This window comes from Polypterus senegalus, chromosome 10 (assembly GCF_016835505.1).
Source record: "Polypterus senegalus isolate Bchr_013 chromosome 10, ASM1683550v1, whole genome shotgun sequence".
Taxonomy (NCBI): domain Eukaryota; kingdom Metazoa; phylum Chordata; class Cladistia; order Polypteriformes; family Polypteridae; genus Polypterus; species Polypterus senegalus.
Genome location: NC_053163.1, coordinates 20,541,087 through 20,554,492, shown reverse-complemented (window position 1 = coordinate 20,554,492; position 13,406 = coordinate 20,541,087). Strand labels below are relative to the sequence as shown.

General features: G+C 43.0%; 1 protein-coding gene across 1 annotated transcript in view; it reads right to left on the bottom strand.

The window, feature by feature from the left end:
- Positions 1–13,406, bottom strand: part of LOC120538129 (zinc finger protein 845-like) — a 46,144-nt gene that overhangs the window by 10,741 nt on the left and 21,997 nt on the right. The window contains exon 4 of the mRNA XM_039767563.1: positions 6,784–7,384. Within this exon, the coding sequence (XP_039623497.1) occupies positions 6,784–7,384 (601 nt within the window). The remainder of the gene's footprint in view (positions 1–6,783; positions 7,385–13,406) is intronic.

Sequence of the window (13,406 nt, the reverse complement as noted above, 5' to 3'; positions counted from 1 at the left end):
GGTGCTTGGGTAGCTGGAGTGTCCCCTGGTGTCCACAACCTGGAATCTCATTCTTTTGGTCACAAACTTAAACTCATGGCCATAGGTGAAGGTAGAGACGTAGATCGAATGGTAAGTTGAGAGCTTTGTCTTCTGACTCAGCTCCTTCTTCACCCCTGTGGATTGACTGAGCTCGCTTCATCGATCCGTCTATCAAAATCACCATCCCTTAATAATTAAACGCCTTCACTTGAAACAGTAGTTCATCTCCCACTCAGAGAGAGCACTGTCCACCTTTTTCCTACAGAGGACCATGGCCTTCGATTTGGAGTTGCTGATCCACATCCCTGTCACGTCACATTCGGTTGTAAACCATCCTGATGCACGCTGGAGTTCACAGCCCGATGAAGCCAACATGTGTTAATCAAAAGCAAGCAGCCCAAGAAGAGAAATACATTATGAGATAAACTTGAATTGGATTAAACTGGTTTGAGAATGATATGTTATTACATAATAAGATCTGATGAATGTATTCATACATTTATCAATGTGCATCTCCAGCTGGAAAATCAAAGGATAAATTATGGAAAATTAAAACAGTAAATGAAAAGTTCTTAAAAGCCACAGTGATCAGACCCAGGTGCATACGACAAAGTGTTCCATTTATACGCCTTGGATTCACTGTCACAAACACCTGTGCCTATTCATCGCCAATTGGCGGCCCTTTGTGAACTGAGCAGGGCAGGATTCACAAACCACGTCTTGTGTGATTCTTGTGGCTGCTGATCTATAGAGCAGCTACAGATGCAGGAAAATATGATATGGTATCCACCAGGCTGGCTAGCCCTCCATTAACTGAGATGCACTCATCTCATTGTACTTCTAAAAGAAACCCATTTCAGCAAAATCTGGACAAGCTACATGAAGGCAAAGGTTTTGCTAAAGGCCTTGATGGAAGACCATGTTGACTTGGACTCAATGGTCTCCACCTGCTTGATAAAATTTCTTATGTTTCTTATGTTGTGGCCAGTCACCATTTACCAACCGCCCAATCTGCAATATCTGAATTGCAAAGGCCCTGAGAAGCGAGTCCATTACTCTGATAGTAACAGGAGTTCTCCTGTGCCTGTGCTGCCACCAAGCCCTGCAAGCAGAGCTTTTCACGGCTGTCGTCGGCTGAGCGTCCTCTCTTTCACTGATCTGACCCATGATTTTAATGAGAGAGACCACCGAGATATGCATGCAGTCAAACGCTGAGCCGATTTTATTTACCAGGAAGTCAAGAATATCTTTGTCTAAACCGAAACACTAATCAAGAATCAAAGTCATTAAGGCAGAAATAGTTTTCTTTGAACTGAAAAACAGAAAACACTAGAAATCTGCTAACCCACACAAAGTTTATTCCATCTCAGATACTTAAGGGATGCGACGTGCCGACCTTTATATAGACACGTACAGCGCAGTAATATTTCCTTCTTGGTGATACTGTCAAACCATCAACACTATAGCGCGGAAAATGGCAGCTCTTATAATAATGCGAAATGGGGTAGCGATATAATGATGTAGTGAGAAGTCAAGAAAAATGACATCTTTAATTGGCTAACTAAAAAGATTACAATATGCAAGCTTTCGAGGCAACTCAGGCCTCTTCTTCAGGCAAAATGTAATCAATGAAAAATAAAATTACATAAGATTATATGTGGGCAAAAAAGTGAGGGAGGCCAAAGCGGAGGTAGATTGATAAAAGGGTCTGACTGGGGAGGGAGTGCTTTATGGAGAATGCTGATTAAGAACATCAACATCCCATAAAAATGGGAAAAGATGAAGAGGATGAAAAAGAAAAAAGCAGTGACTGTCCTTGAAAAATGACGCCACACTCTTGGCATACTCAAGTTGGTTCTCCTTCCTCATCCTCAAAGACACGTGTGTTGGGTCAACTGGAAATTCCAAAATGGCTGTGAGGGAGTGTGGCTGTGAGTGTGCCCAGTGATGGACTGCCACCCTGTCCAGGGATGTTTCCTGCCCTGTGCCCAATGCTGCGAGGACAGGCTGATACACCACACACTCAGATCGCTGGTCTATACAGGCGTACTACCTCAGGAAAAGTCTGGACTTGACGATGTTTTATTGCTGCTGTCTTTTATACTTATTATGTTTATTGTATTATTTATAGTGTATTGTGCATTTTAAGTATTCTGCCTTGAAGCTGAGTCCTACCAACAAAATTTTTTGTTTTGTGTATGCATAATGACAATAAAGAATTCTATCTATCTATCTATCTATCTATCTATCTATCTATCTATCTATCTATCTATCTATCTATAGTGCCTTTCATATCTATCTATCTATCTATCTGCTGACTACACTATCTATCTATCTATCTATCTATCATATCTATCTTTCTATCTATCTATCTATCTATCTATCTATCTATCTATCTATCTATCTATCTATCTATCTATCTATCATATAGTGCCTTTCATATCTATCTATCTATTCCTGCTGACTACACTAAAATCTATCTATCTATCTATCTATCATATAGTGCCTATTCATTTCTATCTATCTATCTATCTATCTATCTATCTATCTATCCTGAATCGGGTTGGAAAATGTTAGGGTTAGCTAATAATTAATGAACACACAGGTACAGATGGTATAAGTTAGCAGCTCCGATGTTTACTACCGTGTTATTTATGCGAAATTCCTAACTGATACTAATTAAAAAAGGGGAAGCAATTAAGGGTGCGGAATCTTAACAAGCAAAAGAGCTAAAATGAACGAAAAAAAAAAAATCCTGTGCACTAACAACTGCAGCAACAATAAGCACCATTCGGAATTTTAATGAGGAGTAAAACTCGCACCTTTAGTATGTGTTTAAGATGACTGCTACACGTCAGCCTGGGTCCGACCCTTGGCCCAAGTATGCTTTCTTTTATTTTAAAGTTTTTTGTCATATGTTATTTTTCATGTCATGTTAAATCTATTTCTGGATTGTTAAAATTGTGGGTTTTTAAGATGTTTATCAGTATTTTGTTTAATTATTCAGTATTATTGTATATGTGTGCCTACATTTTGTCATCTTCCTTGATTTCTGTGGGTTTAAACCCAAGAGGAAGGTTCACCTTGACGTTATTATTATTGAGGGACCACCCTCAGCTTTTATATTCTGGCTGGGGGGCTAAGGTCTAGAGGAGAGTCATTGTTTGTTGTGGAGTGGAGATCATTATAGTAAGTACAGGTTGAATTTTCCAGTTATTGTGGATTTGTTGCTTCTGTCTTAGTGGATTCTGATTCTGGATTTCAGACTGGCTTTGGGTTACCTTTTAGGATTACCTTACTTTTTTATACTTGCTCTGCCATTTTGTGCTTCTCTTTGTTACTATTAAATCAACTGTTTTTAATATAAAGAAACACTGTTTTCATTTTTTTCCTACAAGCCAGAGCTTTACGAACATCCTCTCCCTTGAAGGGCACTGTTATGTTTCATACGCATTTGTTGATTATTTAGCTTTCAACCTATCTTAGATGAGTAGCACACCTAGTCCACCTCAATAAAAGGATAAGTTTGTGTCCGCCTGGTTACTATGTCTCTGTCATTCCAACAGATGGCACATCACAAACATTAACACTGGTTTCATGAATCCCACACCAAATGGCATAACACAGACAAATGCAGATAATGCATTTCAAAGACATTTTGCATTGGTGATACTAAATTGTGTATAATAGTGTGTGTGTGTGTAGGTGTCTTGCGGTGGGCTGGTACCCTGCCTGGGATTTGTTCCTGTGTTGGCTGAGATTGGCTCCAGCAGACTCCTGTATTAGTATTTTTCATTGCAACAGATGATGCATCACAAACATTAACACTGCTTTTATGAATACCCTACAAAATGGTTTAAAACAGACACAAATGCATCGCATGATGCACTGCAAACATTAATGCTGAGGTCAACGTTGATTATTTAGATTTAAACCCATCATAGGCAGGTAGAACACAGCTAGTCCAACTTAATAAAATGGTAAGTGTCTGAGTGTCCGTCTATGTGCCCCCCTAGTTGCTATGTCTCTGCCTTTCCAAAAGATGCTGCATCACAAACATTTTTAGTAATAAAATGTATTTCATTTCTCATTACAATAGATGGCTCATCCCAAACATTAACACTGCTTTTACAAATCCCATACCAAATGGCACATAACAGAGACATAGGCTTTGCATGGTGCATTGCCAACGTTAACACTGAGGTCTATGTTCATTATTTAAATTTCTACCTGCCTTAGATGGGTAGCACAGCCAGCATGTAAATAAATTCCTTAGATGTCCATCCATCTGGCATCCATGCCCGGGCGTAATGTCGTATGACATCCACAAGAGGCTGGGAATGTCTGATGAACAAAGGCAAGTGGCCGGCATAAGACAGTAAAGTTTGTGGTGAGCATCACATCATTCGGTGTCCACAACAGGGCTGGAATGTCCAGTGAAGAAACTCCACAAGACGTACAAAGAAAGAGGGCCTACCTGGTGAATAGACGTTTGTAAATGTATGGTATGACTAAAACAGATGCACTTACTTTGGTACCATTAAGTCTGTTTTACTACACAGGCACTTCACTAGGCAAAGTTCAGAAAGGTGGTGGCTCTGAAGTGTCAATGTGTGTGTGTGAGACTCTCTTAAAAATGCTTGTTCTTTAATGGCACTTTACGGCTCTTTACTGGGATTTGTGATTCCTTGTAGAACTATTGCTTGACCAAACAGCATTTCATTCTTTGCATATGAATTTGGCTCTTTGTGCTTTGAAAATCTTCTTCATATGTAGAAAAAAGAAAATCTTTCATGTATGGTAGGCTGCAGGACACTAACAGATTGAGAAAACCTGGGCTTAGCCTGTGTTACTGAATGTATGCACTGAGAGTCCTTTTAAAGTCGTGAGCCATCGGTATTTCACAAATCTGTTACCATTTATTCATGGTTATTTGCTGTATGGATTCGGTTAAAAATCTAAATAAATGAAAGGCTCTTTCAGGAACCTTCATGTGGATGGGTCTTTCAGGAACCACAAATGGTTCCCCTATGGCATCGCTCTGGCACCTTTATGCTTAAGAGTGGAATGTGCCCATGCAGTGACAGACCACCACTCTGCCTAGCATTGGCTCCTTGTGCTTATTGTTGTCCAGGCTTCCTGCAAGGCAGTGAGAGTGGAAAGGTGGTTTGGGAAATGAATGGAAGGACGAGGTCAGTGATGTGGTGGCTTAACTGAGGAATTAAGGGACGTGAAGTCCTGTGGTGGTTGCCAGTTTCCAAGGCAACGCAATACTAAATCAGAGGCTAATTTCCTGTCATTAATTAAAGAGGGATACACTCTTTAAAAATGAAGGTGCCAGAGTGGTTCTTCAGAGCGATGCTATAGGAGAAAAAAAATGCCAACTCTCAAAAAAATGTCGTTATTCTTTATAGAATATTAGCTATAGATAATAGGAGATTTACGTAATGCCAGCGGGTTCCTGATTTTAACAGGACTCTTGCTGCATGCAGTAACCCGGGCTAAGTTCAGGTTTTCTTGATCTGTTAAGGTCGCCTACTACATATTAAAGATTTCTGTTCTGTCCACATATAAGGAACCTTTTCAAAGCCCAAAGAATAATTTCAGAGGTATAAACCCTTCCCAGAATGAAATGGTGCTTTGTCAAGCCATGGAGCAACAAGGAGCCACACCGCCTGCAGTGAAGTGCCAATAAAAGATCCAGAATTGTAAAGAGTGGAGGACCCGATCTGTGTGAGTTTTTTTTGTCCTCACATTTGTCAAATATTCCAACACATTTTTCTTTTTTTTGGATTGTGAGGACCTTACACAGATACTAATGGCCAAGAGTCCCTTAAAAAAAATCGTCCTAAAGGGCTGTCACCTGCATCTGGGTCACTTCATTACGAAGATGATGCCTTTTTTTTTTTAACCCAAACAGCCTCTTGTAAAAAAAAAAGCAATGTGCTCTGTGCACGGGGGTCTTTGGAGTTCACAAGCACACTGCGACACGAGAGAAACCAGCGGGCTAATTAAATCACAAATTCAATCAAAGACACGCTTTAGCGCTTTGGTGTAGCTGGAGCTTCAGAAGTCACTGCAGTCCTAGGGGGTGCTGAGGTCTTTCAGCCTCATAATAAACTTGTGATGTTGCTTTCAGATCTGCTAATCCGATAATGTACATTTTCCGCCCCTTGTATTCATGTCTAAATTAATTTAAATGATTAGGTGGAGAGCATAGCGCGATGTGCTCATAAATGATTAGGCTTGTCCGGCGAGTTAAGCGACTTTGGGATAAGGTGGACTGCCGTGGTGGACTCGCGTTCTTCTTCCAGTACAGACACTGTACTCGTGGGCTCAGTAATGGGGTGGGTAGAGAATCCAGAAAGAAAAGAAAGATTCATGTTAGTAAATCCGTGCGAGCTGCTTCAACAAACTTCAGTTTCAGAATTCGCCTTACCATCGGGTTAGTATTCTGATGCAGCGCCCTTGTGGACGGCGGACAAACTATTTATTATTCGTTTGAACATCTGGGGCAACCCATCCTGCAAGTTCGCCGCTCAATTGTGATCTTGTATACAATGATGCTTTCAATGGCGCTACATAACACACTGACGGAGTGAAAACGGACATCGCGCTTTATACTTGCAAATGCATAATTTTACGGTGGTCCCAAGGCGGCATTAATCTACCTGCCCCGCCTCCCCTAACTCGAGACACTTTTCCAGGTACGTCTAAAAAGCTGACCAGAGCACATTGCCGCAATCCCCATAGCCCTCTTACCCAGCACCGGTGTCTCTGCAGCATAGACCCCACCGATTCTCGCCCAATCAGGGATTAATCGCGGCAGGTCCCAGCTCCCAGTTCCAGGGTGCACAGGATCCATCCTCGCCTCCAGCTGCGGCCAATGCGGGACGTGAAGCGTGTCCAGCGTTCTCGAGTCCTCGGTGGTTCCTCTCGTACTAAAGCGCGGCTCTCCACTGACGGCGTACCGCGCCAGTCCCCTCACTGGTCCCAGTTCACTGCTGGAGATCTTGATCTGTAGCTGCAGCCTTTGCAGCTCCGCGTCCGTGTCGGACATATTGGGATGTGATCCAGCAGATCTCTTAAGCATAAAGTCTGCAAACTTAGCCATGATGATCTCCAGCACTGTCTTGACTGCTTCCTCAATCATGTGGCACGCGCAGTTCTTAAATTCATCTCTACGTTTGAAGTGGTCATAGTTTTTCTCGTCTTTCATCTGGAAACCCATAAAGTAGTCGTTGATGAAGTCTAACATTTTGCACATGATATCATGAGAAGTAGCTTTCACGGCTTGATCGATTGCGAAGGAGAAACGATTTTTGAAATCCGCGATGCAGAGTTCTCCCTCCATATTGTCCACCTTATTTCAGCGATAAATCTGATGACTGCCTGATTATTTTTTTTTTCTACCAACAGGTCAGTTCCCGTGCAGTAGGGGTCTTTGTCCTGACACCGTTTTTTTCCCCTTTTCTTGTTTTTTCTTCTTCTTCTTCAGAAGTCGACATAAAGACTTCTGGGAGCAGTCTCAATTTTGAATCTCCTCCCCTTGTATGGAAGAACCCGGAGTTGCCAAGACAACCCACATTATTACTGTCCAAAGGGGCGGAGTTCAAATGTGTGTACTTTACACAAAAGCCGAAAGGCGCGCCTAGCTGGCTGGCTGCTGTTTTAATCCGCGGCCCGGTGCTGCCGTTTTCCTTGTGCTCTAATCATCGTGGCTCCCTATTACTGTCAGAAGTAACAGCCAATAAATGGCTTTAAACGTTAATATTGTTCACGCCCGCGATGTTGCGCACTTGTCACTCCCACCAACCCCAATGCCGTCATCTCCGTACCCTGTTTTTGCAGCTGGCAGGCGAAGCAGCAGCTCATCATCCATGGGGTCAGAACGGAGAGCAGCACTGCCGATCCAGCCTTACGTTTAAATTCTTATAATGCAGTATTTTGAATTGACCAATGTGACTCCCAACTACAGATCAGAATTTCAATAATACAAAGCATTTAATTAAATAACGCCAGCAGAGGTGATGAACTGGCATCCTGACCTGGGTTGGGTCCTCATATCGATGGAACGCACCTTGTATGGATGGCTGAAGAACTGATACTCTTTAAAGCACATTGTATTGATAGCGTTTCTTACTTAAGACAAAGTAATCCAAACAAGGACGACCTGCTGGCACAGTGAATCGTGCCTTTGCCTCTTCAAGGATCAGTGCCCAGGGTGTGAATCCTACACCTGGTGGAGTTTGCCAATTCTCCCCTGGGTATTCAAAGATGTGTTGGTTTAAATTGTCTGGCGATTATGAACTGACCCTTTGTGGCATGTGAGTAGGCACTGCGATGGACTGGCACCCTGCCCAGGGCTGCGTCCCATCTTGTACCCTCAAGGACTATGATTTGGGTTAAGCGAGTCCGAGAATGTTATTCAAGCCAACAGCCATACCACATCAGAAGAGGTCATTCACCTGAAGTTAAGCGCGTTTGGCTCGGCCAGTACTTGGATGGGAGACCATCTAGGCAAAGCTTAGGTTGCTGCTGAAAGAGGTGTTGGCAAGGCCAGCAGGGGGTGCTTACCTTGTGGTCTGTGTGGGGACAGGGTCGTTCGTAGGCATACGCGAACTACGCATCCATGTAGGGCCCTGACTTACAATTTTTTTTTTTGTGGGCCTGGGGCCCCTGTCATGCCCCTGGCACTGCAGCCGTCTGTGCCAGTCCCACACGTCATGTGTCACGATACCCTCCTCGTCCTAAATTTTATCGTTCTGAGTCGAATTCGCAGGGGAAGGGTAGGAACAGGGGGACTGGGAATGTATAAATAACGATCGCTCAGTCTGGATAAACCATTGCACAACGTGGATCGGTGGCGGATGGTGCGTTTTGAGACTAGGATGTACAATCAACAGATTCCAAGTCATTAAACTCTGACTTTAAATCTTATATTATTATTTGGATTATTAGTTAAACGTAAAGCTAATATATCACATAGGCCCTACATCCTAATCCTTGTTCCTCCAGGGCCCGGTATTAGCTAATCCCTACCAAACTTGGTTTGGTCTTTGGTCGTCGGTTCCTGTAAGCTTACATACTATAGCAAACGTTAATTTTAGAGATTCGTTTCGGATTCATTCAGAGAGATCCCCATAAAATCATAAAATATCCCCATATTACCGACCTTTACCAAATGCAGAACAAAATCAATATTTTACCACTCTGCATACACACAAGCATACATGTAGGCCTACTGGTCATCTGAGGCCTTTTCCGGATGTTTTATCAGAACAGCTTCTTGAGCTCTGGGGGGGCTCTGCCCACCCAGACCCCCCCATCCGGGGCCTGCACATTTCTGAACCGCGTAGGGTCCCCAAACTGCTAAGTACGGCCCGGGTGGGGATCCCAATGCCCCAGTGTGGCGATGGGCATACTGTGCTGTAAAAATGGCGCCATCCTTCATATGAGATGTAACACCAAAGTCCTGACTCTCTGTGGTAATCAAAGATCCCTGGGCCTCCTTCGTAAAGAGTAGGGTGTACCCCGATGTCCTGGCTAAATTGCCCACCACAGCCTAGTCATTCTGGCTGCCTAATCATCCCCTGTCTCTAACTGGCTATCTCTCTCACCATGTTACCACTTAACAGCTCATGTGCCGTGAGCGTGCTGGCACAAAAATGGCTGCCGTTGCATCATCCAGGTGGGTGCTACACATTAGTGGTGGTTAAAGTGGCTCCCCACTCACTGAAGGGCTTTGAGTAGTGAGAGAAGTGCTATATAAATGTAAAGAATTATTATGATTAGACAAATGATTTAAGTGACCTGTAGGGGCACCACAGAGCCTCAAACCCCAGACACAACCACACAGAGATAAGTCCCGGGTTCAAATGCAAAGTTTATTACAACCCAAATACATCCTACTGCCTTCTTTTGAACTGTTCCACAAACCCAAGCACAATACACTTCTCTTCTTCTCCCTTCTTCCTCCACTCCTCCCAGGTGAACTTTGGCCATCCTCCACTCTCGACTCCAAGTCGCTTGGGTGAGGTAGAACGACTCCTTTTATCTAAGACCTGGGAGTACTTCTGGTGCTAGGATATGATCCATCGGCAGCACTTCTGGGTCATGTAGAAGTCTCACAGAGTAGGGATTGCAAATTCCAGTGGCACCCACACAACCCAATTGGTCTGCCAAACGGGGCTACAGTTCTCAGTATACCCTGTGGGCATCTGAATGGGCACTGAAGGAATGCTGATATTTAGTGTATTGTGGAAGAATGAAGTCCTGACCAGTCACCCCAGTGCCTTTCCATTGCACTGGCCATCCGGCTGGGTTCGGGTCCTTGCTCCATCCTTGCCTGGACGCCAGCCCATGGATGCCATCCATTACAATATAATAATAATTCTTTGTATTTATATAGCGCTTTTCTCACTACTCAAAGCACTTAGCATTTGCAGCTTAAGGGACTTGCTCAAGGGCCCAACAGAGCAGAGTCCCTATTGGCATTTACGGGATTCGAACTGGCAACCTTCCGATTACCAGTGCAGATCCCTAGCCTCATATAAACGAATGTCCCGTATACAAATGCACACCATTGGAATCTCTGGCAAAATTTGAACACCACCCTCATTTGATTGTAGACTATATCCCGATCGAACCTAGAGGTACCATTGTTATAATTATTATTTTTTTATTTCCTTTTTACTTCAATTTAAATGACAGTGCCACCTGGTGGCACAGAGCAAGTGAGACACCAGAACAGAATGACAGGCAAAGCTTAAAATGACTTACCTGTTGCTTCTATTTACAGATACAAAACAGAAAATAATTGATTGCAAAAGTATTCAACCCCTTTAGGTCATTGATGAACCTTTGCCAGCCATGTCAGCCGCTTTAAGTCTGTGTGCAAATGTCTGCCTGTCTTGGTCAGCTTTGCACATCACGACACTGCAGTTGTCTCCCATTCCTCTTTGCAAACCTGCTCCAATTCCATTAGACTGCATGAGGATCGTGAGTGAACAGTCCTTATCAAGTCCAGTGACACATTCTCAGTTGGACTGACATCTGGACTCTGACTTCGCCTTCCACATTGTTGTTTTGAAGCCATTTCTGTTTGGTTTTAACTTTACGCTTAGGGTCATTGCTTTGCTGGAAAACAAATCTTCTCCCAAGTTGCTGGTTTCTTGCCTACGGAAGCTCTGAACCGCACAGTGAAAAAAAATTATGGGATAACCCTTATCTCGTACGTACGTGAAAGTATCTGGTACATACGAGATATTTTCACGTACGTACGAGATAAGGGTTATCCCATAATTTTTTTTCACTGTGCGGTTCAGAGCTTCCGTATTCTTGCAGACCACATGAGTTTTTTTTTCTCCCTGTATTTTGTTGCATTCATTTTACCCTGCATGAAGTACAGCTTAAAGATTCTAGTGATTGTAATTCGCCATTGGACCAGGGGTTGGCGCTGTGTCCCAGTGATATTTTCATAACGAAAACGAGAACTGAGTGGCGCAGTGGTAGCGCTGCTGCCTCGCAGTTAGGAGACCTGGGTTCGCTTCCCGGGTCCTCCCTGCATGGAGTTTGCATGTTCTCCCCGTGTCTGCGTAGGTTTCCTCCCAAAGACATGTAGGTTTGGTGCATTGGCAGTCCTAAATTGTCCCTAGTGTGTGCCCTTCCTGGGGTTTGTTTCCTGCCTTGCGGCCTGTGTTGGCTGGGATTGGCTCCTGTGACCCTGTAGTTAGGATATAGCGGGTTGATGAATGGAGAACAATAAAAATACTGTTGTTCATTTTACAAGAAGGAGAACTGAAATTAAGGCAAACAGAGAAACTAAAACTAAATACAAATAAAAAATAGTGATATCGGAACGAACTAAAACCAGAACGAAAACTGAGTAAAAACAAAAAAACAGCAATAGCATTTTCTTTCAATCTGGTCCAGTTGCCCTGAGCCTTCAGTTGCGTTGCGCTGTTTACTTTGCGGTGATTTTCTACCTTGGGCTTACTGTAGTCACGTGGCACAACTTCCATAAAGGACCGTTATTCGTTTGTTGCGCACATCTGGCTCCTCGGGTTGAAGCAGTAAGCACGTGTGGTTGACAATGGCGAGTTTTTCACAGATGTTTGCGGGTAGAAAGCAAGAAAGTAACGCGTGGAGATACTTTACTTACAGCGCAGATGATGATAAAAACAAATGTAGCGTGCGAGAAAAAGAAAAGAGTCTCGGAGTTTCAGTGCAGGACCAGCTGGATCAGTACTTAGTGGAAATCCAGCACTTCTATGGCACCAGGACTACACTTCAGTACAGGCAGGCGAGGCTCATATATAGTAAAAAAAAAAACTAATAATGATAAAATAAATTTGTCCACTGGTCTGTGCTATAAATGTGTTTTTTGTATGATTCCAATAATTTTGATCATGATTTGATTCCTGATCAGATACTGGCGGAGAAACGCGAGGTGCGGGAGCGATGAGCCTCACCTCCGCTCAGACTGCACTATCCTCATACACTGCAGGGTTGATGTTTGCAATTGGCGCGTGTCTGTTGCTGTCTTTCTTTATGTCGCCAATATAATGTTTTCAGACACATTTATTATACACCCTGACTTTCAGTCTGGCTAATATCTTTAATGAATGTGTGTGACATATTTAGTCTTGCTGATCGGACATACTGCGGCGGGCTGGTGCCCTGCCCGGGGTTTGTTTCCTGCCTTGCGCCTTGTGTTTGGCTCCAGCAGACCTCCGTGACCCTGTAGTTAGGATATAGCGGGTTGGATAATGGATGGATGGACTGATGATCGGACATAAAACCGTAGTGAAAAGGCACAAGGCGAGACAGACAGTACCGTGCTGCCCTGAAGGGGGCGCATGTGAGCCCAACATGTGCTCGTTGCTGTTGTTCTTCTACGCAGAGGCGCCAGTAAGTTAGTGATATCAGAAAGTCAAAGGCACAGCAGCGGTCCGTTGATTTTTATGTTTTGTTCCGACTGACTGCCAAAATTGAAGATTAAGGTTTTTAAAACTAAAGGAAAATAAGAAGGAATTTTACACGAAAGTGACGGAGCTTTTCGTGGAGAAGGATAGGCACATGGACTTCATTTACAAATAACCATAAACGGTTTTCAATTTTATAAAAAATGGGATTAGACTAAGAAAAAAAAAAACAATCCAATATTTAAAAACTAAATTTTTACCTTAAATAAAATATTATTTTGTTTTTCTTGTTATGTTTTTGTTGAACAGTCTGTATTAAAAATAATTAAAGCATCAGAATTAAAAGCTTTTAAAAACAACTAAATATTTCAATTAAGGTCAAAATTGAAATCTGTTTTTTTTTTTGTACCCCACTCTATACGTTCATTTGTATTGAATGAGTTTGAATTGTGGAATCGC